The 24,995-nt window shown below is 46.7% G+C and overlaps 1 protein-coding gene across 2 annotated transcripts; it reads left to right on the forward strand.

Annotated features, from left to right (window-relative positions):
• The first annotated feature begins 1,195 nt into the window (after window positions 1-1,195).
• On the forward strand, window positions 1,196-13,139 carry TFAP2C (transcription factor AP-2 gamma). 2 transcript variants are annotated; one of them, XM_051633385.1, is made up of 7 exons: window positions 1,196-1,225; window positions 6,170-6,646; window positions 6,900-6,951; window positions 8,438-8,660; window positions 9,358-9,476; window positions 10,874-11,015; window positions 12,854-13,139. In XM_051633385.1, the coding sequence occupies exons 1-7, from the start codon at window positions 1,196-1,198 to the stop codon at window positions 13,137-13,139; spliced, it is 1,329 nt and encodes a 442-aa protein (XP_051489345.1). The 2 variants fall into 2 exon arrangements, with proteins under 2 accessions (XP_051489345.1, XP_051489344.1); XM_051633384.1 differs by lacking the exon at window positions 1,196-1,225 and adding an exon at window positions 4,709-4,756.
• Window positions 13,140-24,995: the final 11,856 nt, after the last annotated feature.

Raw genomic sequence — 24,995 nt, forward strand, 5'->3', positions numbered from 1 at the left:
CGGACAGGCTGGGAATTTGGGTCTTCCTCAGCCCTGTCCCATGCTGTGGCTGCAGGCAGGCTTGCATGAGCTCCCTCCCTCGCAGGTGTCTCGTCTGCTGCCGCTAAACCATCCAGCTCGACAAAACTTCTTATGTACAAAAGCCAGAGAAACGTCCTGCAGGAGCCCGAGGCAGCTGTGCCTTGCTGCTGAACCTCTGCCACATGCCACGCAGCATCTAACCTGGGGCCCCAAAGTGCCTGGTGTCCAACTCTGTCACTTCTGCCGCTGAATTGCTTAACACATCCTCTGCGCTGCAGGCTCACAGCACACTCTGGCCAGGGGACTCTGCTCCTCCAGCAGTATCGGGAACGAGCAGGAAGAAAACATAGCTGGAATCGTGTTTATTAAGTAAATTAATAGGTTGGGGAAAAAAAACCAGCCGCGGCGTGGGCACGCTTTCTTCTCGTTTCCTGCAGAAGCAGGGGCTGGGAGCTGAAGCAAACAGCTGAGTAGGAGATGAGGGTTCGGTGGTCTCTCCGCTCACCATCAGCTTCGCTTTCTCTGCTGAGGGGCAAACCGCGGCTGGGGGGACGGGCGCGGCTGGGGGCCGGCACACGCACAAACCCCCGGAGGGGCTCCGGCTTTACCACAGCACCTCAGATACTGGTGTAATACTAGTGTGGGTGGCCAGAGCCCTGCTGGAATCCGACGCTGCCAGCCCCTGGGGATGCAGGAGCCCCAGGGGAGGTGGAGCAGCCCAGGCAGCCGCTGGGGCCGTAAAATTGAGCCAGCGCTTCCCGAACGGCCGCGGCGCCCCCCGGGGAGCGGGAGAGGGCGAGGAAGAGGCTCCCGTCGGTCAGGGATGCTCCCGGTGCGAGCAGCCACAGGGAAACACACACACGCACACACTCCCATCCCCCGGGGCGCCGTAAAAGGAGGAGGAACGGCGGATAAGCGGCAAAAAACTCCTTCAAACGTCCCGGCTTGGCCGGATCCGTCCAGCAGCGGGGAACGACTGTGCGAGGCAGCCACGGAGAGCAAACCCCGCAGAGGCACCGGCTCTTCGTCTCCCTCCCGGGGCTGAGGGGCTGCCGCGGCCAGGCTTTGGGAAAGTGGGACAGCCTTGGGGGGTGGTCGCGGATAAGATGCGCAGGCGCGCAGCTCCGCGCCCAGGTGCCCGCGGCTCCACCACGGAGGCAGCTGCCGCACGTCCATGGCTCTGCTGGGGAGGATCGACTGGCAAGTACGTACTTCTGCACTTGTCCCCCCCCCCCCCTCAAGAATCCCCCTCCCCAGCCCCCGTGAACCGTCCCGCCTGAGCAGAAACCCCCCACAGCCCTGCCGGGGCGGGGGTCGGCTCTGCCCCCCCGGCTTTGGGCTTGGGGAAGCGGGTCCTGCCGCTCCGGGCTAGAGCAGCCCGGGTGGGCTCCGCTGCGTGGGGCGAGGACACACACACCCACCCCGCTTTCTGCCCCTCCCCGCGGACTGACTCGGTGTGGAAGTGACACTGAAAGTCTCCCGGGGCCGCGGGGCAGTAGCTGCCTTTGTAAAGCTCTGCAGGAGCTGAGGCGACAATCCGGACAGGTTGCTGCAGTCTCATTAATGATACAGATACATGCATGTTTAAATAATTTTTAGAGGAAGAGGGATGTAACTAATTAGCATCCCCACGCTCCCTTTTAATTGATGCCAAATAGGAAAACTACCGACTGGGACAGAGGCTCGGCAGTGGGCTTTGGCTCCTCTCCCGAGAGCGTGTTCACACCTGGGGTGCTTTATGGTCCCCCATGGGAAACTGGATCCTCATAAAGAGAGGTGTGCGGGGGAACTAAACCCCCAGGAAGCAATAAACCACTTCTCCTTGGAAACGGGATATCCCTAAAATAAGAGCTTTTTAAAAATTATTATTATTTTTTAATAATAAGTAAATAAACCTGCCACCTGTCAGGAGCCACCTCCCTGGCTGCTCCTCGATTCCTGCACAGCTTTGACCCGTGTCTCAAAGGGAGTGTCCAGGGAGGTACCGTGTCCTTCCAGCAGCCCTGGCTGCCCGCGCCTTTCTGTGCCCGGGAGTTCCCTGGAAAGGGAGAGTTTGGCCGGGCACGGGAGGGCACAGCCGCGGGTGTGATTTGCAGGTGGCCCCCGCTTCTCTGATGGTTTGCGCAAAAGCGGACAGGATTGCGGAAAGCCACGCTTCGGAGAGGGGGAGTCCCAAAAAAAGCGTTATATCCTACCCACCCCCCCCAAAATAATAATAATAATAATAATAAAAAAGCCCGACCCTCCCAGCTGCCCAGACGTCGAGCTGTTTACTTAATCAAAGCATCCTGCCCCCAGGGCAGGAGCCTCGCTCTGTCCCGGGGGCGGCATCACCTGCGCGGAGGGACCCGCTCCCGGCCCCCCCAGGGGGGCAGGCAGTGCCTCCCCCTGCCTTGCCCTGCCTGCTGTTTGCTCCCCGGGGAGGCCGGACCCCTGTGCCCGTCCCTGGCAGCTGCGAGCAGAGACCGAGGAGCAAGTGGATGTGCGGTAAAGTTTGTCCCAAACTTCCCCGTATTTAGCCTTTTCTCTGCTTTCTCGGTTTGTTTTCTAGGAAGCCAAGTACTTATTTTGCTCGCCCTGTTTAGGCAATTTTTAATAAATCCCTCATACTCTTCTGTGCCTCTATTTATAAATACAGTTTATATACACACAACAAATAATAAGCTGAATTATTCGTGATTTTGGTCACCAAAAGAAATAAAAAGAAGGTGTTCAAACCTCTACAGTTCTAAAAAATGAGAAAATTACTGTCGCCACTCAGTGTGACATTTTGAGCAGACAGAAAATCTGACTTCTGAGTTTATGATAAAAATTACTAACGTTGCTACAATACAGGTTCTCTGGAAGGAAGACGAGCTAATCCCAAACCTGGGAAGCTCCGACGGTTCCCTTCCTCGTTTCTTTCTAAATCCATCTTGTCCCTTTAATACAAATGAACTTTAAGCTCCCCCTGTCTTTTATTATTTAGATTCCTAGTCTTAATGACGCCAGGAGCAGCGCAAGCACACTCGCTAATAATCGTCGCGAACTGCATTTCAAAGAAACATCCCTGGAAGAAAAACACCGTCGTTTAAAAAAAATAAATAAAGACTCCACCAAAAATGATAATGCGGAGTCCCTGCTGATGATGGGCTTAATGCAACTGCTGCAAATCAGCACCTGCGTGCTAGATAAGGCAGATAACACCTCCAACAGTTACTTTGAGCACCCCCGTGCTCCTCGGTTTTATTTTTAGATCACACGTTTAATCGTATGGGGTTTTCTGTGGTGTTTTTTTTTGTTTGGCTTTTTTTTTGTTTAATTATTATTGTTGTTTTTTTTCTTTCCCCATCCTTAGGGAAAAAAAGTGAGGGAAGTATAAACTGGTTTAAATTTCGAGACGTGGGTCTAGCTCGGGCCTTTAATAATAGCTCTGAGGCTGCTGGTCCCCGGGCACTGATAGCCGAGATCTCCGCAGCAGCACTGTCCAGGGTCATCTTTTGTCCCTGCCACAATAAACAAACACTTGCTCCTCTCATGTAAATGAGCAGTGATCCGGATGCACCTTAAAACACTGGGAGAAGTCGTTGCTTTTGAAAACGATGTTCATTTTGTCTGACACACATAACTGCATAGATCAAATGGCTGCAGAAAGGTAGCAATTTAGTAGGGAAGTATTTTCTAACCTTAGATGAAAGTGTGCTCACGGCGTCCGAAAATGCCTGTCTCACCTCCCACCTGCTTCCCCAGCCCCAGGTTTGCGCGAAAAGACGAGACAGGCGGGATTTTCGTTTAAAAAAATGGGGGAGGGGGGAGGGAGAATAAATAAAATGATGCGAGGAACCGGTGGCACAATTCTCAGAGCCTCGAATCGGAGGCGCTGAATCAGTGCTGCTTTACCTACCAGGGATTCAACACAACTGCCATAATCTTGTCGGATAATTAAGTAAATTATACCTTAAACATTGGTAGCTTACAAGTTGTAATCAGTAATTCAAACTCTTGACAATTATGCAAATTGAATTCAGGCTGGCGATCGAATTTTCTGTTTTTTGCAAGGAGGACTTTTTCCGAGTTTCTTTCGCCCAGAAGCCGCCGGGTGTAGGGGCAACGGCAGCGCGGCTCTCCGCGTGGATTTAAGCAAAGTCCTTCCGCGCATGGAGGGGAAGGGCAGTGTCGGGTGCTCCCCCCAAAAACAAAAAAAAAACCCCACCAACCTAAACACGTGGGGGGACTTTTTGGGGCAGCCTCTTTGCAGCGTGGGTGCGGGGGGGAATGCCCACGCGTGACCCCTTTCCCGAGGGCTGGGGTTGCCCCCCCGCACCCTGAGTTCTCCGGGGGCGCTGAGGGGGGGTTCCGGCTCTGTGCTGCTTCCCCACCCCTCCGCGGGCGCGGAGCGGAGCGCGGAAGGAGTGGCTAGAGGCTGCGCGCTCCCTCCTGAGTGGCTGGCGGCCGCGGCTCCCAAGCCATCCCTGGGGAGGAGTTATGATAATCCTATTGCCATTAAGGGCGTCTGGGCAGGGAAAAAAACCCGAGTGACCACTAGTGCGGAGGTTTAGTCCGTCAGCTGCCTTCATGCCTGCCAACTGAGCTCCGTCCGGGGGGCAGCTCCTCTTCCCCAGCGCCGACGTGGATTTACCGCCTGTGGGGGGGGGCTGAGCTCTCGTCTGTTTTCGGCACCACATACCTGGTTTGGACGCTGGACGCCATGTTGTGGAAACTAGCAGATAATGTCAAGTATGAAGAGGACTGCGAGGTGAGAAGCACGGGGAGGGAACGGGAGTGGGGAAGGGGGGTCGGGCGTGGGGCAGTGCGGAGCTCCGCAGCCCCCCAAGTCGCGCTGCCCTCCCTCTCCACTCGCTTCCAGCCGGCGCCCGGCTCTCCTGCCTCCTCGCCGGGCGGGATTTGTCCCTTCCCGAAGATCCTGGGTTTGTGTATTTTTTATTATTTTTATTTCTTTGCAGACGCAAAATTTTCACTTTTTTTTTTTAAATAATTTTCCTCCCCTCCACCCGAGCCTTTTAAGTGCTGATATAATACGCGGCGAGTGCCCCGGCTGGCAGAAACGAGCCCGCACCCCGCGTCCCCCCCCCGGCCGGTGGGACTTCGCCGTTCGGGAACCGGGTCTCACCCTCCGGAGCGGGTGGGAGAAGAACCAGCCGGGGCCAGGGGCAGAGGCAGGAACGCGGTCCCGGTGCCCCGGCCGGGCTGCGAGGCCCCGCTGCGGACGGGAGAGGGCTGGGAGCTGCGGGGAGCCAGCCGGCAGGTAGCAACCGCTGTGTTGATGGGCCAGGCGGTGGTTGCCCCCCCTTCCTTTCCACGTTCCCTTACTCCGCGGGAGCTGCTCCCGAGTTTTGTTCTCTCTGAAAGCGGCCGTGTCCCCGGTCCCGGCGCCCTCCCCCCGGCCTGGTTCCATTGGTCGCGGTCTGCCTGCCTGGCTCTGCCTGCCTGGCTCTGCCTGCCTGGCTCCTGCAGATTAGCTGCAGTCCCCGCTTCACGCTCCATTGAGACCCCATTCACCTCTTATTAACTAGCCCTGTTATTTTAATGACCGTGAAGCCAAGAGCTGCTAAATCCCTGGATCAGCTCAACGTAGACATTTAAGCTGTGACTGCTGAGACTTGAAATCGGGGGAGAATCTCAGAGATGGGACGTCTGGAGAGAGAAACTCCGTCCTTTCCTGCCGCGCCAGCAGCCGCCGGGCCAGAGCTCAGAGCTTGTGCCCCGAGCGGCTCCCGGGGGGGTGGGAAGCAGGGACGGGGAGCCGGGGTCCCCTGTCCTTCTTTCTGCCCACGACCCTGGTCTCGAAGGGCAGTGGGTCCACAGCCCCCGGCGTCGGAGTCTCCTCCCTAGCCGGAGCAGGACGTCGAATATCGGGCTGCGTCGCCGATTGGATTTTTTTCTCTCATTGTAATGATTCTTGCAACGGCTTGCACAAGCGCGGGGTGTATATAGTCTGTTGTACTCCTGATGAGGAGGGTAGTGAGAACGAGCTTGTAATCCCTTCCCTGGGAGCGGGGCTGATTTCCTACGAGAAGTGTCTAAGAAAGCACAGTTCCTGGGCAGGAGCAGAGCGGCAAGTGCTCCCCAGGCCTGGGGTGCCCCCGCCGCCCGACAGCCCCCCGCTGACGGCTGCCTCCCTTCTCCCCTACCCCTCTGTGCTTTCCAGGACCGGCACGATGGGAGCAGCAACGGGAACCCACGGCTCCCCCACCTCTCGGCGGTCAGCCAGCACCTGTACAGCCCGGCTCCTCCGCTCTCCCACTCGGGCGCCTCTGACTTCCAGCCCCCCTACTTCCCACCCCCCTACCAGCCGCTGCCTTACTCCCAGTCCAGCGATCCCTACTCCCACCTCGGGGACCCCTTCTCCATCAACCCTCTGCACCAGCCGCCGCCGCCGCCCCCCAGCCAGCAGCAGAGCGCCTGGCCCAACCGGCAGAGCCAGGACCCGGCCGGCCTCGCCCCCCACAGCCGCCCCGGCCTCGTCCCCCACCTCTCGGCGCTGGAGAGCGGCTCCGCCGGCGGCCGCAGGGAAACGTACCGACGCTCCGAGCTCCTCCTGCCCCATGGGCACGGGCTGGACGCCTCTGCGCTTGCTGATAACCTGGGCCTGCACGACATGGCCCATCAGATGGAGGAGGTGCAGGTAAGCTCATCGTGGGAGACGGGGGGCACAGCCGCTCCCCGGCTGGCAGAGATGCCCGAGCGCTCCGCTGCGGAGCCAGGCACCGACCCCTGCTGCACATTCCAGCTTCACTTGACCCCACTCCCCTTCTTTGGAGCGAAACCCGCCTTTTCTCTCTTTCTGTCCTTAAAATGGGGAGGCGTGGGGCGGGTTTCCCCAAAGCTCCTTCTCTCTCATTTCAAGGTGCAAAACTTTCTCCCCTTTCTCTTTCCAGAACGTGGAAGATCAACACTTATTAATGCATGACCAGACAGTCATTAGAAAAGGTCAGTAAGATGGCACTGCAGGTGACTTTCCCTTGTCAATAGTTAAAGTTTAATGACGCACCGGTAGATTGACGCCTTCGGATCGGGCGGGCGGAGGGGGTTTATTGTGTTGTCTCCGTCGCTGGATTCTTCTAACGCCATCCGAAGGAGGTGGCAGCCGGGACAAACCCCTGGGGCTGCCCCGCTCTGGCGGCGGCAGCGAGCCCGGGTGGTGAGAGCCCTCGGGGGGACACCGGCCATCCCTGCCCGGCTCGTGTGTGTGGCTTTAATCGAAACCAGAACCTTGGACTGAATTTAATGCAGCCTTGGGATACATGTGCATAAAGTGACACGGGGCTTTTGTCGTTGTTAGCACTTTGGGTGGGTTTTTTTTTGTGGTGGTTTGTTGTTGTGTTGTTTTTTGTTCGCCTCCCCGTACCCCTTCAGCTTCTTCACAAGACTTTAAGGTAATGAGTTCACTGGCATAAGCCTGTTCGGCTTTATCTTAATTGAACTAGTTTTCTAGCTGAGGTTTTAAGGAGGGAGAAAGACGTATTGACTCAATTTACAGTAATTTAGGGTTTTTTCCCCTGCTTTTGTTTTAAAACAAATTTGTGCTTAAAAGGAAAGAAAAAAAATAAAATCCGGGGAAGTTTCCTCTGAAGACTTCAAACAAATACCTAACTGAGGGAAAGCAGAAGTGTTTGTCAGAGCGCTGATTGCTGCGCCTGGCTCATGGGAGAATAATTTCGCTGTCAGATGCACCAGTGAAAAATCTTTCCCCCTCCGGGGAGCGAGGCCGACCTCGGCTCTTTAACCCTTTCCGATCGGTGCTGGGAGCCAGCAGCACAACCAGCGGGGGTTAACTGGGTGGGTTCGCAGGAAATGGAGAAGCTGGCGCTGCGGTTTGCTCCTTGCAAAGCCTTTGTTGTCCCTACTCACCTAAAGGTTGAAGCTATTTACGAGCAATGTTTTACTTTCAGTTTTCTTCTGCGGTCTATCCCTCTTTCTGTCGTACTGTCATGAATTTGTTGAGGTTAAGTTCCAAAGGCGCTTTCTTAAATCTGCGTGTGCGAGGTGGGAGTTGATCCCTAGCAGGAACTGAGAGGAACCTGAGCAGGAACCGGCTCGGGTATTTGGCAGTAACTGCAGGACGCTAATTTGGAGTCAGTAGTTGTATCGGACTTTTCGTAACCATGGATTTACGAACTCGTTGATTCAGAGATGGTCTTTATGTGTGTATTTTTAAAGTATTTCCGGTCGTGTTTGGCACCTTCTTGAAATGTAGTGTGGTAAAATTATAGCTATTCAGGACTAGTGGGGACCCAAAGGTTGCAGCAAAGCTCTGTGCTGCAGGTAGATGCTGGGGACGGGGGTCAGCAGTGCGAGCAGTTAATTCAATACGAAATCCTGTCTCCTGGTGGTTTTTTTGTAGAAAGGGAATTCACTTGCCACTTCCTATTTATTTTTCCCTTTCATTAAATACCTGCTTTCCCTCCTCCCACAGGTCCCATTTCCTTAACGAAAAATAGTGCTTTGAGTCTCCCCTGCCAAAAAGATGGATTAATTGGAGTGGTCATAAACCCCAATGAAGTATTCTGTTCGGTTCCGGGGAGACTTTCCCTCCTCAGCTCCACATCGAAATACAAAGTGACAGTAGCAGAGGTGCAGAGGCGGCTCTCGCCCCCCGAGTGTCTCAATGCCTCTTTGCTAGGAGGAGTTCTCAGAAGGTAGGCTGCAACTCCCTGAACCACCATCCCCACCGTCTGATTTTTGTGATCTTTCTTTCTTCCTCCCACCCCGTGCCTGTGTGTGTGAGCAGCCAGGTTTGCATAATGAGGAGCTAAGGAAGCCTTTTAGCAAATTTCTGATTTTTAAGAAGCCCAACAACACTGAATCCTAATAGGTTTTGGAAATAAAACTTCTTTGCACTTCTGCTACTTCTGGAGAAGTGCTATTAACAGCTCTGACAGCAATTCTCATTTTCTGTTTAAGGCTGGATTTTTGTCTCAAATAGGGTTCATGGAGCTTTCTTACTCCTGTGACAAACTGTCTGGCCATGGAATGATTTTTTATTAAATCTTGATTAATCATTACAAGGACACTATGTCCTGTTTTGCATACACTTAAATATGATGTTTGATTGTTCTACAGCTGTTTGTTTCAACAGTGCAGTTTAAAACATGATTTTGACCTCTGCTGTATTTCATCCTGGCTGGTTTGTAGTAGAGCATTTAAAAAGTAGGTCACTTAAAAAGAGCCTGTTTTTTATCTTCCACACCCCCCCCTCCCCCCCCTCCTAGAACTCTATTGAATGTCAGTAACTGGAATTTTTCATCTTTAAAAATAAGAGTTCCCTGAAGATAAATAAGCCTTTTTTTTCTTTTTTTTTTTTCTTCTTCCCCTTTCCCCCCCTCTTTATTACAGGGCCAAATCTAAAAATGGTGGCAGATCATTAAGGGAAAAACTGGATAAAATTGGCTTGAATCTTCCTGCTGGTAGAAGGAAAGCTGCAAATGTGACACTGTTGACATCTTTGGTGGAAGGTCAGTCTTGAACATGTCTTCAAAATAAACTTTTTTCATCCCCCCTCGTGCACAGCTCTTGTCCTCTAGGCAGAGCATGGAAAGGCTAGAAAGTCAATGAACGTAATAGAGAGGTTTTGTTTCTTGTAAAGTGAACTTGAGGGGAACATCTCAGCAACTCAATGCTGTGTTGCCTTTGGGGGGGCCTCCTCTCCCCTCCTTCTCCCTTCAAATCTCCTCTAAGCCATTGGCCTCAAAGCTCTGCTGGCACAAACCCTGCTAATAGCTCCTCTTCCTCACATGGCTGCATGGCAGGGATGCTGGCAGGGATGCAGTAACGTGCCAAGATGTTAAAAATGTGTGTTTGTCCTCTCTGTGTCTCTTGAGTGGGCCAGGTTTCAGTTCTGTAAGGGTGTGTGCAGGGACAGGCAGAGAAGGCAAAAGGGATGGAACTTGCCACGTTATGTTGGGTTTGGGTTAAAGTCTGGGGCAGCAGACTCCAATGACTGGCCCTACCTCAGCGGTATCCTCAGAAGCTTTTCTAATAAACAAGCATATAAAGTGAGATTTATAGCTTTTGACTTCCTGATAGGAAACTGGAGCCCCTTTAATCTGTAACATGTTGTGTGGACCCTCTGTCAGTTAAGCTGACTTAAAAGGTGTGTGTGTGATATATATGTATTGTATGTATGTGTGGGGTTATGTTTTGTGGTTCTATTTAAAGCAGCTCCTGGTAGTAGTATAATTTAATAGGAATGGAAGCAGCAATTGAGAAGTGAAAAGTGATCTGACAATACTTTATTGCCATTTCACTTCTACATCAGCTCAAATAATACAGCAACTTCCATTTAAAACCTCTTTTAGAAGTTGGGTTTAAGAGAGATGGTGTGTGCACGTGCACCACCTGTACCTGACAAGTAATGCGCTGATCATGCCAATCCATTTTTTTAAAGCCTGATTAAATTGCCTTAATTTTAAAAAGTGGCCTAGTTGTACACTTTACTGTTTTATTTTCTGTATGAAAATTCTTATTAGAAGGAAAGTATTTAGAGAATATACTAAACTAAGATGCCCTTTATTGTATGAGTAGAATTTAGTTGCCAGGTTTTTTAAATATCGGTGGGGAACCTGAGCTAGACCTAATTCTAGTCTTTGCTCCAGTTAATCTGGATAGAGATGGGAGTTTTTCTAGTATAAAGGCAAGATAATTTTTTTGGCAGTCACTGTGTAGGGTCTCTCTTGTTGCAAATTTAGAAAGGAACCCTAATCTATTTAATTAGAAAATGGCAATGAGTGGTATAGAGGTAACACAGCAGTGGAATAAACTTCAAAAATTCACAGCACGTTTATTTCCCTGATTTCTTGATAATGAATAGATGTTACTACATTTAATGAGCATTCCCTTTTACCCACGCCAGGTGAAGCTGTACATCTTGCTCGTGACTTCGGTTATGTATGTGAGACAGAATTTCCCTCCAAAGCAGTGGCTGAGTATTTAACAAGACCACACATGGGCCGCAATGAAATGGCAAACAGGAAGAATATGCTTCTTGCTGCAAAGTAAGTTTTGGGCTTGGAGTTGTGTGTTGTGTTTTTTTTTTTTCCCCGTTCTTTTTGAGAGATGCTTTTGCTGACTGAGTATCTGTGGCTGGGGACAGTTTGGTACATTTTTATATGTAATTTTAATCGGGGAGATTAAGCAATTTTTTATTTTGGTTTGGTTTGAATTCAACTATGGCAGTAGTTATTTTAGTCTTAACCAATACTAATAATAACAATAATCCTGTACAATAACTAAAGCAGTTTGAGCCAGTTATATTCATTTTAACCGTAGTAAAAACTTCAGAAAAACTCCTATTTGGAGACAGCTGTATCTCTAAGGAAAAGATGTCCTTAGGTCTGACAGCGTTGAGGACCAACCTGGAGAGCAGGTGTGGCCTGGGAATGTGAACCAGTGTCTGGGACTGGGATCAGGCTCACCTACCTTTGTGTAGGTGCAGCCCAGAGGGGCATCTCCAAGGAGAGCTGCTGTCAGGCATGCTGGGTGCAAGGGCAGCTTGGCAACTATGTCCCTGTAACTGCCTTTGGCAATTGCAGCACAAGTTTCCCCATGGGTTCTGCGGGTAGTCCCTTTTCACAGTTGTAGCTGAAGATCTTGTAGTTTAGTGAAAGCCAACCTTTGATAAACGTGAAAAGTCCCTGTGCTTAATTAAATTCCTGTTTCAAAGCTTGATACACAGGGAAGGAAGGGTAAAGGAGAGAGAAGCTTTGTTATGGCTGTTCTGTGGACACTTGTACCTGTAAATAAAACACGTACTGAACAGGTCTCTGCTAGGAAATACCTGTGTCAAGTTACACCTATATTCAACCTTAAACTAGTGACTGCTCACTCTCCCCCTTCCCCTGCCCCAGCCTTCCCAGGCTGAGGTTTAAGAAAGCCTTGACTTCATTATCTGCTCTAGTCCGACATGTTTTCTGATTTGGGGTCCACATAATTCCTTGCTTTGGAAAGCACCCTGGCTCTGCAGAGGGTCTGAGAAAAGCCTGCTTAAACTGCTGAGAAGAGGTGCCCTGACTTTGAGCTCAGCTCAGGCACGCAAAACACTCCTGCTGCTGCTGAATTAAATCCAGTCCTCCTGAAAAAGAGAACCACTTTTAAAAGAATACATCTCTTAGAAATTTATAAATACAGTCTCTCTGTTTCCTATAGCTTAAACCTTATGCTTTTTACTGAGCATACTATTCCTTCCACTCCTCAGTATTTTGGTTACTAGTATTGTTATTGGCACTGATAACAATCATCTTTTGGAAGACATTTGTGATTGAGAAATTCTGATAAAGTGGTAATTCTGTTACGATTGCTCAGCTCCTGTGAAATCCTGTCATGGGGACAGATTTACAAGCAGCAAACAACATATGCTTGAGCATTATTAACCATTCATGTTTTGCCAGGCATATGTGTTAGTGTTTGCAGGATCAGGGCTCAGGTCTCTCTTCTCTCTTAAACAGGGCACATACCCATAATATGCACAACTAAATTGAATCTCCTATTCATCTGCTTTAGTCTTTCTAAATGACTTAACTGCAGCTGTGGAAATTCTCATAGAAACTAGCCCTGAATTCCCACTCCCTCCTTCAAATCTAGAGCAAATGATTTGAAGCCAGACAGACACCAGAGTTGGAGAGATTATTTTGCAGAGTGTGTATGTGTGTTTGTGACAGATAAAACAGAAGATTCATCAGAATCTGGTGCTAATAAGTAGGCTTTAATCAATGGCATTGCTGCTGATGGATTCCTGCAGAACTGCCTAACAGCTGATGCAGACTTTCTCTGTTATTTTTTTATTTTGCATAAATTCTGAATACGGTGTAAAGTGTGAACAATTTGTGTCTTGCAGGCAGATTTGTAAGGAATTCACAGACCTCCTCACTCAGGACAGAACTCCTCTTGGAAACACAAGACCTAGTCCCATCTTGGACCCTGGCATCCAGGGCTGTTTGACTCATTTTAGCCTGATCACACATGGCTTTGGGAGTGCTGCCATCTGTGCTGCCATGACATCCGTCCAGAACTACCTAAATGAAGCATTAAAAATAGCAGACAAAACATACATGAACGCTGGCGACCAGAGCCCTGCAGAAACCAACAAAACCATTGATAAAATGGATAAGCACAGGAAGTAAAAGGAGAGAAAGCAGACTTTTAACTCTTCCCTCCTAAACACAAACTGGGATCTTCTTCTCGGGGGGGAATGTAGAGATTCGGGTTCTCTTTATTTTTTTTTTTTATTATTATTATTCCCTTGTGTTTTATTTTTTTAAAGAGAGGAGGTAAAAAAATGATTCAGGATCTTCACTCCCCCTGGATCCACCAGACAAGTCTTTCTAAAAGCTGCAGTATCCCTTATCTGTGGAAGCAATTACCTGAAGATAAGTACTTGGTACAAGTGTATTGAAATCCTTTGCTGTAACAGTGGTGCTATAAAGGGGTTTTGATGAAAATATACAGAGAGATATATTTAGATTTCTTTTCCACATCTAAGTATCTAGACCCTCTTCGTGTATAGTTTTAAGATACAGATTTTAGATGGAAGCCTATTTGTTATCTGAAACAATTTCAGGGTTTTATTCTCTCTAAAAGCAACAGTAACAATAAAGCAGTATTAAACAATGGTATATAGATTTATGTACATTAATTTTTTTTATAAACTTTAAAAATAGTAAGATTATTCCGTGGGTTTCTTTTTTTTTTTCTTTCCCCTTTATTTTCAGATTATCATAGGAGAGTACTAAGATCCTGATAGACTTAAATGCTATCTGATGGCATTTGACATGCTTATTTTTATGGAAATATTCAGGCTTTTAAAAACTGCAGTAATGGTTTGCTGCAGTGAATATTATCTCGATATTTTTTTAACAAGGAGTAGTTCAATGAAAAAGCTTTTAGAAAATTAATTTTTGGTGTCTAAGGATATTGCAGCTTTATTCACATATTTATATTGTCTTGTTTTTAAATTGGGAGGGAAACTTGAAAGAATAGGCACATAACTTTTTTTTTTTTGCCTATTAAGGCCAAAAAATATTTCCAGGGAGGCTTTATGTGTATTAAGGGAAACAATGTGTTGAATGTAAATATTTATTTATGTGTAATTTAATCGGATTTGTAAATAATGGTGAACTTTTTAATACTTTTTTTTTTTATAAATGGGTTTCAAATTTTAATTTTGGTAAGTATTACAAAGGTAATGGGTAAGCTAAACATATCTTTAGGTTTATGCACAGGTATGTTATACAGGGTATTTAAGACTTTTTTAATATCTCAATTCTTGCCACTGAAGATTATATCTAATCTGAGGTGTATGTTCACAAAGCAATAATTTTGTGCATCATTCACCTGATAACTGACTAGACATGCAAAATGAGTGTGTGAGTGTGTATGTGAATAATGGAGGTTCTGAACTATCTTTACATATTTGTAAATGTTCCAAATATAATTCTGATGTGTATGATAACCATATAATAAAAGTATTCTGGATAGAAGCATGGAATGTTTTGTTAACTGAAAACAGTTTTGTTTTCTTTCTCTACTTTGGGAATGTGGGGTGAGTAGCACTAGAGGACATTATGTATTGAGTCATAATTGCAGCACTTTGTTCAGATTAACAGAACAGAAATATGAAGCTGTTTGCCAGTAAAACTTATGGTTTCAATTAAACACATTATGTATCTCCAAGAATCTTTTTTTTTTCTTCCCAAGATGTCATTGTGGTGCTAGTTGCCTATTTAATAGGCAACTTAAACACAAACTGTGAGGCTTCCTCTAAGTCATAACCATCCTACCAGCTTTGTCTTAGAGTGGATCTGACTTTGACAAATACTTGCAAAATGTGCATGTGAAATTTGTTAGGTCTCCCATCTGGTTTCAGCCCAATTTTACTGATTAGAGGAAGTTTACAGCATTTTGCACAAAGAGTCCCCAAAGTAATCTGTGTGGTAGTGGTGGGACAGGATCTGAGGCTTTCAGTGGCATTTGGTGTCTCAGATGAAAAACAGACAAACAAACCTTTCTGAAAGAAATATTTTTCAGTGCTTTCTGAAAAAGGAACACAAACGTGGGCTTTATTCTGTCCTTGCCATTTCTGCACCTGATTAATCTGCTAGGCATGTGGCTAGGGTGAACTATGGATGGGGACACTGGGCCAGAGATGCCCAGACTGGCTCACAACATGGCAGTGTGTGTTTCATCCACAGACATGGAGAAGAGGCAATATTTACTTTTTTTTTTATACTTTGTTTATAAGTTCCTTTTATGTTTTCATTATTTTTTCTCTGAAGGGTAAAAACAAAATACTGAAGGTGTGCAGGGAGAAGAAAGGAAAAGCCAAAGAAAGGAATGACTGTTGGTGGTAAGTGGGGAGAAAACTGGTTTTTGAGTTGCAATCCAGTCTCCTTCAGAGGTGTGAAATTCAAGTTTTTTCATTTGTTAGACTCATTGCAGCATTTGAGACATAAACGTTTTGGATTATCTGTAGACAAAAGCATAACCAGATATGTGATGACTCACAGAGCTTCTAAAAATATACAAACAATATACCATTCTGATAATATATTTTATTGATTATATATACACAGAAAAAAATGCTAGATATGGTAGGAGCTCGTTTAGAGAATGTGATGCAAGAGTTTAGGGTTTTTCTTCTGTTTCTGCTGTTGAACTGCTTATACAGTGTGTATATAGTAAGATATTTTAGCTACCAGATGATGGAATCTTGCTTTTTATTAATACACAAAACCAGACTCTGAAATAATTGCCCCTTGGGATAGGAAATAAGGATGTGTCCATTTATTCCTGCATGCATACAAGCAAAGCCAGTCAATTGTCTAATGTACTGACTTGTGTTCTGTTAATATTTTTGGAATAATAGAAATGTGTTTCCATTACCTTTATGCTTTTCCTCTACAGTATCTTTTAGATGATGAATCATTTTGAGATTCAACTTACCTTATGAGCTGGGCCAGTAATACAAAACAAGGGCCATGTCTTCTGCTCTTCTCATTAAAAAGAACAGTTAAAACTGATCTGAACTTGTTTGACATCTGAAATTATTAATCTTGGGGAAAACATTTTAATAGGTTAGTAATATCTTAGGAAATCTAAGAAGCAGAGTTATCTGAATGCACAGGAAGGCATCAGTTTGTTTCTTCCTGATCCTCAATACTCCATGCTTTTTCATTGTTTTTATATAGGCTTGTCATGGGCTGGCTACAAAAAGTTCTAACGTAAGACTCTGAAGTTTCAGTGTTCATTTCCTTTGAAGGAATACTCAGATGACTCACCCATCTTGTCCTTTGCTATTCTCCCAGAAGAATAACGGGTTTGGTCTTGTATAAAGGAAAAATCACACTACTAGGATTTCAAAGTAAAAATTGAGGTCGAAATGGACTATTTTAAGCATTGCACTTTTGCAAAAAAGTTATTTCATACATATCCACAAAATAGTTGAATCCATGTCAGTATACAAATGGTTTGTGGAAAATGTTTCGACCACCTCTGACTCGGCCAGCAGCAGCAGGATGTGTCTGAGGATGTTGGGCTCTTCCTGGGCAGTGCTGGAGTCATGGCAGGCAGCAATGCTGCTCCCTTCCACCTACAGGAGCTGAGGGCAAGGCCTTTGCAACCCTGTCACCTGACAGGCAACACAACTATTAATTGCAGACTTGATGATTATTCAAGGCTCCAGCTCTTTAGATCCTCTGATGTCATGGCAGTGTTACTTTCAGTTTAAAAATTTTTTTTTCTAGTGTTCACTGCTTCAGAGAGAAATAATGATGCAAAACTAGTAATATATATAAATATATTATATATATTATATATATAAATATAATAAAACAAGGAAAATGAACAAACATCTGCCTTAACCTATTTCAGTTATCTTCACTTTTGTCTGTTTTTGCTATACCCTTCACTGGTTTCACCATTTAGTCTGTCTCACCTTGTTTCACATTGTCTTTTGGCTGCAGCCCTTCTGCTCTCTGTTCCTTTGCTCCCTCAGACTTTGCAGTATGAATTAACCCAGCAATACATCTCAAATTGGGTCTAACACACAGTGATAGCCTGCTGTGCTTATCTGTTGGAGCTCTTTATTTTTTCATATGTGATGTTTATGTACAACCTTGTAGCTACTTTGGCCTAATGGTGTGCAGCCTTAGTGCTCTCAGTGGGCTTGGCCTGCCTGCTGGAACAGATTCTGCAATAAGAGCTTGATTATTTTTTTTCTTTTTTTAAGTTAAATATGCTGTTAAGGTTTTGTCCCAAAACTGTTGACTTCACTAAAAGAACATTACGAGGTTAGGGACAAAGGTACTTCCCTCTTGCTAAATATATATATATTTGGACTATACCATGGTTTTGTTCATTGATTTGCAGGTTTTTATACAGGGAAGCTGGAGCCAGTTTTGTTGAGAGCTCTGGGATCCTGTTGGGATTGTGACCCAAGGCCTGGTGGTGAGCCACAGGAAATGCAGATGGAGTTATGCAAATGAGAGAGAACTTGTTCCTAAAGCCTGGCTGCAGCCAGAGATACTGTCTTTGCAAAATCTGTGTTATCCAAACCAGCTGTGCTCTGTCATAACGTGTCTGGTGTCCAGCCATTGCTGCTTCCTCTTGCCTAAGGTCACAGTGTGTAGCTGCATGGGTGCCCCCTCTGCTGAAGTCACACGGGGCCTACACTGCAACCATATTTTTAATAAATGGGTAAATTCTGTTCTGTATCATTTGCTGCCTTCTCCCTCTCTAATTCTCACTTTCACAGGGTTATATAAATAAGTTTTCTTCCAGTTTCAGGATGTTCCTTTATGCCTTGCAAGGATGTTCCAGCTGGTTTTCATGTGCCATTGTTATGTAAGGGCTGGCCACAAATATTCAGTTTTTCCTCTATTTTGGCTAAACAACCCTTTTTAACTGGTTCTTGTGAAGGCCTTTGGCTCACAGGCTACTACTCTTCCGTAACACGTTCCCTGATTATTCCAATTGATCTACAGTTTTACCCATAATTTAAAATTAAAAGCATGTAATCATACAGACACTTGCTCTCTCTACCACAAAACTCAAACACGTGTTCACAAACATAGCAGAAAATTCAGAGATTTACAATGAACAAAATAACAGAAGTAATCTTCTAGGTAAGATTTAGGGCTTACATTTACAGTGTAAAACTGAGGGAAAGGTGGCACTTTTAAGCTAAGAGGATCTGAAAGGTAGTGTTCTTCAGCTAAACACTGCAATAAAAAATAAAAAAAAGGTTACTAGTTAATTGAAGGAGTTCTTCAGTAACAACAAAAAGTGGTCTAAAATGCCAGCGAATATATTCAATTGCAGCCTTCTGGTAGGACAGTGCCTATCTAGGAGTAGAAATCACTTCTGCCATGTCCCTATCCTGTCATTCCTCCTTTGCATCACATCAAAGCTGTAGAGAAGGAAAGGAAAAAAAAACAACAAACCCAAACAAAGCCAAACCTGAACCACATGAACAGTGCAGGTTTTAAGGCATCTTGAGTGAAATGTGTTATCTTGCCTTTGTAAGGTATCAAGATGCCCTTTATGTTGTGTGAGGCTGTTGCACTTCTGTTTGCTCCTGGAAAGACCACAGACCTGAAAAAGCCACAAGGGATGAAGGAGAAGGCCTGCACTCCTAAGCCCTGCTGCTAGGGCTGCAGATGTGGGGTCAGCCTCTGCTATGGCTTCTGGAAGACAGAGGAGCAGAGGCAGAGTGCAGTCTGTCCCTGGGTGCAGCCTGGCAGCTGGATGATGCTGGAGCTGATCTGGGTGCTGGACTCTGAGCCAGAGCAGCTGGGATGGAGGTACATGTGTTTTTTGACTTTGCAAGAGAAACAGCAATTAACCTCCAGCAGAGGGGTAGGGCAGGTTCCTGGGACCAGTGATTTTCTCCAGCTCTTGCAGCAAGATTTACCTGAGCTCATTTGTCAAGCTTTGAATCCTTAAATCTATAACTCTAATTAAGAATCTCTAATTACCCCCAAATGGTGCTCTGTATTTAAGGCTAAGGTGTGGTGAAATCCAGAGAATATAGCAAAGCTGGAGGATGTTCAGAGCTGGAGATGCCAGGAAACAGCTTTCTAAGATCAAGGTGCACAAAGGTGGAGAGGAAGCCATGTGGCTCAATGTCTTGGTCAGACCCAGAGCAGGTCCTAAACTGTCAGAAGCCACTGTCCAGTATGTGGACATCTATCCTTGGGTGTCCCTAAGAAAGCAATGAGCACTGAACCTCTCAGCAAGGGGTTCTTACATTGGAGACCCAAAGCCAAGTCACCTTTGGTTTTTAAGCCCAAATTAGGTATTTTCTACACCAGAAATATTGGATGAGGCTCTGGTTCTTTACAACCTTGAACAAGAAACCCCAGTGGGGATATTATAAAAAACATCAGTGCAGATAGGTTCTGGCCCTGCCCTCCTAAGAGAAAAAAGCCCTTTCACAGCTGAGTTTAAAATGTATAGCTTTTAACCAGGCTGTAACCAATTAATGTGAATCAGGCAAAGATGTAATGTGGGCACAGGCATTACTTAGAGCTACCATTTTTACCTTACTGCAGAGGTTCCTGTTTTCTAGACCTCACACACAAGTTCCTAGAGCACACTTAGAAATTGGGCTATGAGGTCATCTGATGAAGTGAGGGGGTTCAGCTGTGTTTTGGGTTAATTGACTTCAGCAGTGCAGCAGATATGAGTCTGAAACTTCACTTTCTGAGGGCTGTTGGGTTGAGTTACTTCCTTGGGACTTATCAGCACAATCACTTCAGCAAAGGTAGGGCTACTTTTTCGTTTGTCATTGGTGTCTGACAATGGTGTGTACAGTGGCTGTAGCCAGGGCCCATCTGCATGTGTATGAGGTTGTTGTGAAGACGTTGAAGGAGAAAAATTATGCATGCTTCTAGGTAAACGTTAGGGTCTTCCCTTCAGAGCCTCAAGTGCTGTTTTGTGGCTCCAATAGTAGGAAATCTTTGTATTGTCTGGCAAATAAATACCTGTACTTAGTGGCTTTGTCTGGTGGAAGATAAAAGTTGATAAGATCCTGGTAAAGCTGTTGTGAGGCACTCCTGTTAACTTCCTTGCAGAAAGTGTTTCCAAGGATTCACTCCAGAAATACTGCTAGATTAGGTGAAGGATTCAGAATGACCAGTGATCTTTGTTAAACATTGAAGTCAAAACTACCTCTGCCTAGTATATTTCAGGAATTGCGTGGTTTGGGTGTTAAAAAGCAACACAAGTAGCTAAAATAAATCGGGTTTTTTCATATTGGTGGGCAAGGTACGTGTGGCAAACTGCTTCAGAAAGGTAAAGATGAGGCGTTGGGTGCTAGCTAAGAAGGTGAGAGAAACGTGTTAAATCAGTGATGGGATTTCCCTTGCATTCGTTTCATGTATCTTAAGACATGAGAGGGGGGAAAAAAAAACCCAAACCAAAACAGAAAAAAAGCAGCGCGATCAGCTGTTTGGCTTGATTCAAACAGCTCTGCGTGCCTGGGTTGGGCAGGACACGGCAAACGTTCTCCTTTGCCCCTTGGAAATGTCCTGGTGTTCACCTGGGAAGCGCTTTGCCCTGAGCTGTGCGGTGCTGGACGCAGGGATGCTGGCAAGTCCGGGTCCCCGTGGGGCACCCGTGGGCGCTGCCCGACCCGGGGGCCCCGGCGGCAGCTCAGGGCTCGCTCCGGAGCTCTGGCAGCCAGCGCCGAGCTTGCCCCGGCCTGTTGGGGCTGGAGATGTTGGGAGCTCACAGCCAGGGGTGATATGGCCGCAGGCCATCATCTTACATAAAGCCCACGCATTTGCATAATGTGTTTTACAAGATTAAAACGGAGGAAACTTGGGGTTTTGTTTGCTTGTGTTGTTGTTTTTTTCTTCTTTTTTTTGGTTGTTTTTTTTTGTTGTTGTTGTTTTGTTTTTTGCATAAAAGGGAAGAAAATAAATGAAAGAGCTTTACAAAGACAGGATATCAGAAACTCGTGGTTTCCACAATGACAGTGTCAGTAGTGGGGTTTGAAGCAATTTCAAGGCTGACCATCTAATTTGGAAATCTGTCATGGTGTGCACATACTTGGGCAAAGCAAAAAGCCAGAGGCAGGACCATAAACAGAAAGTGAATATTGGACCAGCGATGGAGAAACCTGCCCCTTTTGAAGGAGCTGTTTCTCCAAACCTGTTGGATGCCTCATGTAGGTGAAAACCCTCCTTCCACAGCAGGGCTGTGGTGTGGAGAGGTTTCCAAAGCCAGTCGAGTCACAAAACCAAGGCGTTCTCGCTTTGCTTAATTACCGTGGGTGACTCAGTTGCTAATTCAGAGGTCAGTAAATGTCCTATGATCTCCAGAAATGCACCTTACTCACAGACTTGGCCAGTGCTGGCTCACTGGGAGTGAGTGAATTTTGTGCACAGGCCACCTTGATCAGTTTGCTGATGACATGCCTGGGTTTACTGCTTCCTGTAGAGGCTAATCCTGCACAAGGTCTTCAGTGGAAAAATACGTGGAGGTGAGGGGGAAAAAAATCCAGGAATTAGAAAGCTTAGACACTGTCTCTGCTGCAATGCATTAGGAAATGCTGGCTGGTGCTTGTGAAAGTCTGATGAATATCCCAGAGTATACCTATGGCCATGGATCTCATTAGCTACAGCTGTTGCACCAGGGAAAAAAAAAAAAGGAGGCAGAGAAATTCACCACTTTGTGGAGGGCAGAAGGCAAAAAATGTCCCTGCTGGCTGGCTGTAAACATGGGTTTGAAAATCGAGTCATCTGCTCCCCTAACAGTGTGAAACCTGGGGGTGCGTGGCTCCCTGACTGTGGTAGGGCAGGTGCCTTCTCTGGGAATGGGGTAGCCAGGCTGGGCAGCACAGCAGGCTGGAAGTTACTTTCAGCTGTTGCTTAAGGAACTGGCTATGATTTTAATAGCTGGTTTAACTGAACCAACCAAACTGCTTCCAGCACAGCCCTATACTTGTAGGTCATGAAGAGCCTTGAATGAGAAGCAGTATTGGATTTCCTGAGAGGCTTTGTTTTAGCAGGGTCTGGTTTACTAATCCCTCCCTCAACCACTCCCTGCAGGACTCCCAAAGCTGTGGTCTTCAGCTTTTCCCCAGGACTTGGCAATGGTGTCCATGTCTATGCCCATGTATATGTGTGTTTCATCTGTTTGTGAAGAGGAAAGGCTGCTTAGTCTGGATGCAGGAGCTGTGAATTTCTATCTTGTCACAGTGAAGTATCTACGGTTAGATCAGGCACATACTTAGGGCCCATAACTGCTACTGAAATGAATAGCAGTGGAATATCTAAGCACTTAGCAGATCAAGAAGACATGTCCATAAAGGCAAATAGCTGCTTGCTATGGGAGAGTTGTGAGGAGTGTGAATTGGTCTGCGCTGTGGTCCTGAGTGAAGAGTGTAATGGACAGGAAATCTATGCTGTCAGCACAGCCAATACAACATAAAGTGGTTGTTCAAGGAACTGCACTTGTGCCTGGTGAGAAACTTATTAAAATTTGTTATTCTGTTTCATCTCCTCATATCTCCCCTTTCAAATTACTTATTAAATAAGTTTCATAGAATTACTAGTTGGGGAGGGGGAAATCTCCTGCCTTGTACCAGAGGGCAAACTTAAAACGGGAAGAAAAAAAAGGAAATACACCTGCTTAGAGGGAGGGTTGCATGGAGGAGTAGCTCTGTGTCTGTGCTAATATGGCTCATTTAACTTGCAACACTCTTTTTCTCCTTTCCTCCCATTCTTCCTTTCTTCCCTGGGGTTTATGTGCCTGCACGAATCCAAGATGGGCTGTGTGATTATACTGCAATTATCAGGATGACACAAGGAAAGCCGACCCTTTTTGTGGTTCTTACATGCAGTTCCCTGAACCCCACATACGGCCTGGATCAGTGTGTGTTTAGGGGTGTCAACACCTTCCACTCAGAAAGGTGGAAGTGGTTATTATGCTATGTGCTGGAGCTGGGATGTTGTGGAATATCCTCTCTTGGGAGTTTAATGAGCCACATTACGAGTCAAGAAAACCTGTCTGTGCTGCTGGGTGTGAGAGTTGATTCCTGGAGCTGGTGACTTGATGTCTGGCTGCTAAAAATCTGCGTAGTTGACTCTTGTGTCCTGTACTTATTTCTGAGGCTTGAAAGACTCACACACAGGTGACTTTGGGACTCTGTCCCAATTACTTTGTAGACAACATAAGTTGTGGTTCCCAGTTAATCTAGAAGAGCAGTTTGGAGGAAAGAAGGTGGCTCTTGTGCCTGAGGAAGGAACCTGAAAACTTCTGAAGTCTGATCTGGGCAAATAATGGAAAAAACTAAACTTCTTCCTCTCCATTTTATTTTTTTTTAAGTCTCTGTGAAAAGGAGAGTATTCCCTCTGGCATGTATTAGCTGACCTTTACAATACAAGGGAAAGGGTGTCAAAGAATGTATACCCTCACAAAAATATGTACCTAAAATAAACCCCAAAAACCCCTGAGGCCCAGACTCTTTCTTCCATTAGGATGAAAATTCAGAGTCACCTGGGCAGGCAGGAAATTGCATTGCAGGTAGGAAGAAGCTGAGGGCAAAATGCACAACTGCTCTTCCAGCCTGTGCCAACTGCAGCCTGGCTGCAGTGGGGCAGTTGCAGGACATGCCAAGGGGAGACTTCCACAGTTTTCAAGCACGAGGAACATGTGAGCATTTATGGTGAGTCACTGCTGGGCTAAAATGCTGCCTAGCATTGCCACTGGGTTGAACCATTTTGTAAGCCTCTGTAGTATAGAGGTTATTCTTCCTGTTACTTCTCTTGGCAGCAGTAACTTGTTGTGACAGTGATGTTGCTGGCTGCTGCTTTTAATCCAGCCTTCTTGGAGATTCAAAAATCATGCTGTATCTGGGGTGAGATGTGCAGTCAGATTAATCCCTGCTGTGTAGCTAGCTATTCTGAGTCATCTCAAAATATCATAGCCCTGTGACTGGGATCCCCTTTTCCATTGCATTCCAGTGCTGGATGGCATCACCTTCTTATACAAGCGGGGTCACTTGTCTCAGTACACCTCTGATTTTTCCATGCAGTCACGCATTTCTGATACATGTTTCAACTTCCTGCCTCATCAATGCAGTCCTTATCCAACCCTTTGCATCTCTGTGGATGTATCAAAGCACAGCTTCTCATTCTCAGAGATGTGGGCAAAATGCTGGCTTTCTTGGGATGCGTTGTGTTAAGGGATAGAAGGAAGCATCCAAAAGCTAGAGCCTTGTTCTTGCTGTCCCAGTAATAGTAGGACCAGGGCACTGTGCTCTCCAAACCACATCACTCCATGCTCTGTCCTTGGCTGAATTTCATTCCCTGCCTTTGTTAGGAGAAAGCAGCCATATGTGCAGCAGGCAGGTGTTCTGCCTCTTCTCCTCGAAGCACCGGTGGAGTTTCTCATGTGCCACAACAGGGAGCTCATTAACGACTGCCCCACATGAGGTCTGTGGACGAGGGACGCGGGCTGCCTGGCACAGATTGCTCTGCATATAATTATTTCCACACGCTCCCCATCAAAACAGCAGCTCTTTCCGCATGAGCTCCCCTTCCAGCTCAGCACAGAAGGTGATCGGGATGGGTGTGAGGGGAATCTCCTGTTGGAAGCCTGTATGTGCACACGGCTGTGCAGGTGCAGTCTGGCCTTCACAGACCGAAGAGCGGGGAGGATGTTTTGACGGCTTTTGGCTGTCGTTTCCCTTCCAGTTTGAGAGATTCCCTCATACGAGAGACCCAGGCTGTTTTGAAGGCTTCTCAAAGTCGATGTTTCGCTTGCTGTGTGGGCTGGCTGTCCCCGGGCTGCCGCGGCCTCTGACGAGAGGCGAGGCGCTGCCCCCGGCCGGTTCTGGCCGGTTCTGGTGAGGCGCTGCCCCCGGCCGGTTCTGGTGATGCTGGAGGTGTCGCTGTGAGAAGAGGTATAAAAAAGGGGCAAAATGTTGCCTGGGAGTGAGGGGGGAAAGTGTGAGAGAGAGCCCTGCTGCTCCT

Source organism: Apus apus, chromosome 15 (genome assembly GCF_020740795.1).
Source record: "Apus apus isolate bApuApu2 chromosome 15, bApuApu2.pri.cur, whole genome shotgun sequence".
NCBI lineage: Eukaryota > Metazoa > Chordata > Aves > Apodiformes > Apodidae > Apus > Apus apus.

Excerpts from the sequence above, each read along its gene's own strand:
- TFAP2C (XM_051633384.1), top strand. The coding sequence starts at position 4,709 with ATGTTGTGGAAACTAGCAGATAATGTCAAGTATGAAGAGGACTGCGAG. Across the intron at positions 4,757-6,169 it reads AGTATGAAGAGGACTGCGAG|GACCGGCACGATGGGAGCAG; the intron begins GTGAGAAGCACG and ends TGTGCTTTCCAG. Across the intron at positions 8,661-9,357 it reads CTAGGAGGAGTTCTCAGAAG|GGCCAAATCTAAAAATGGTG; the intron begins GTAGGCTGCAAC and ends TCTTTATTACAG.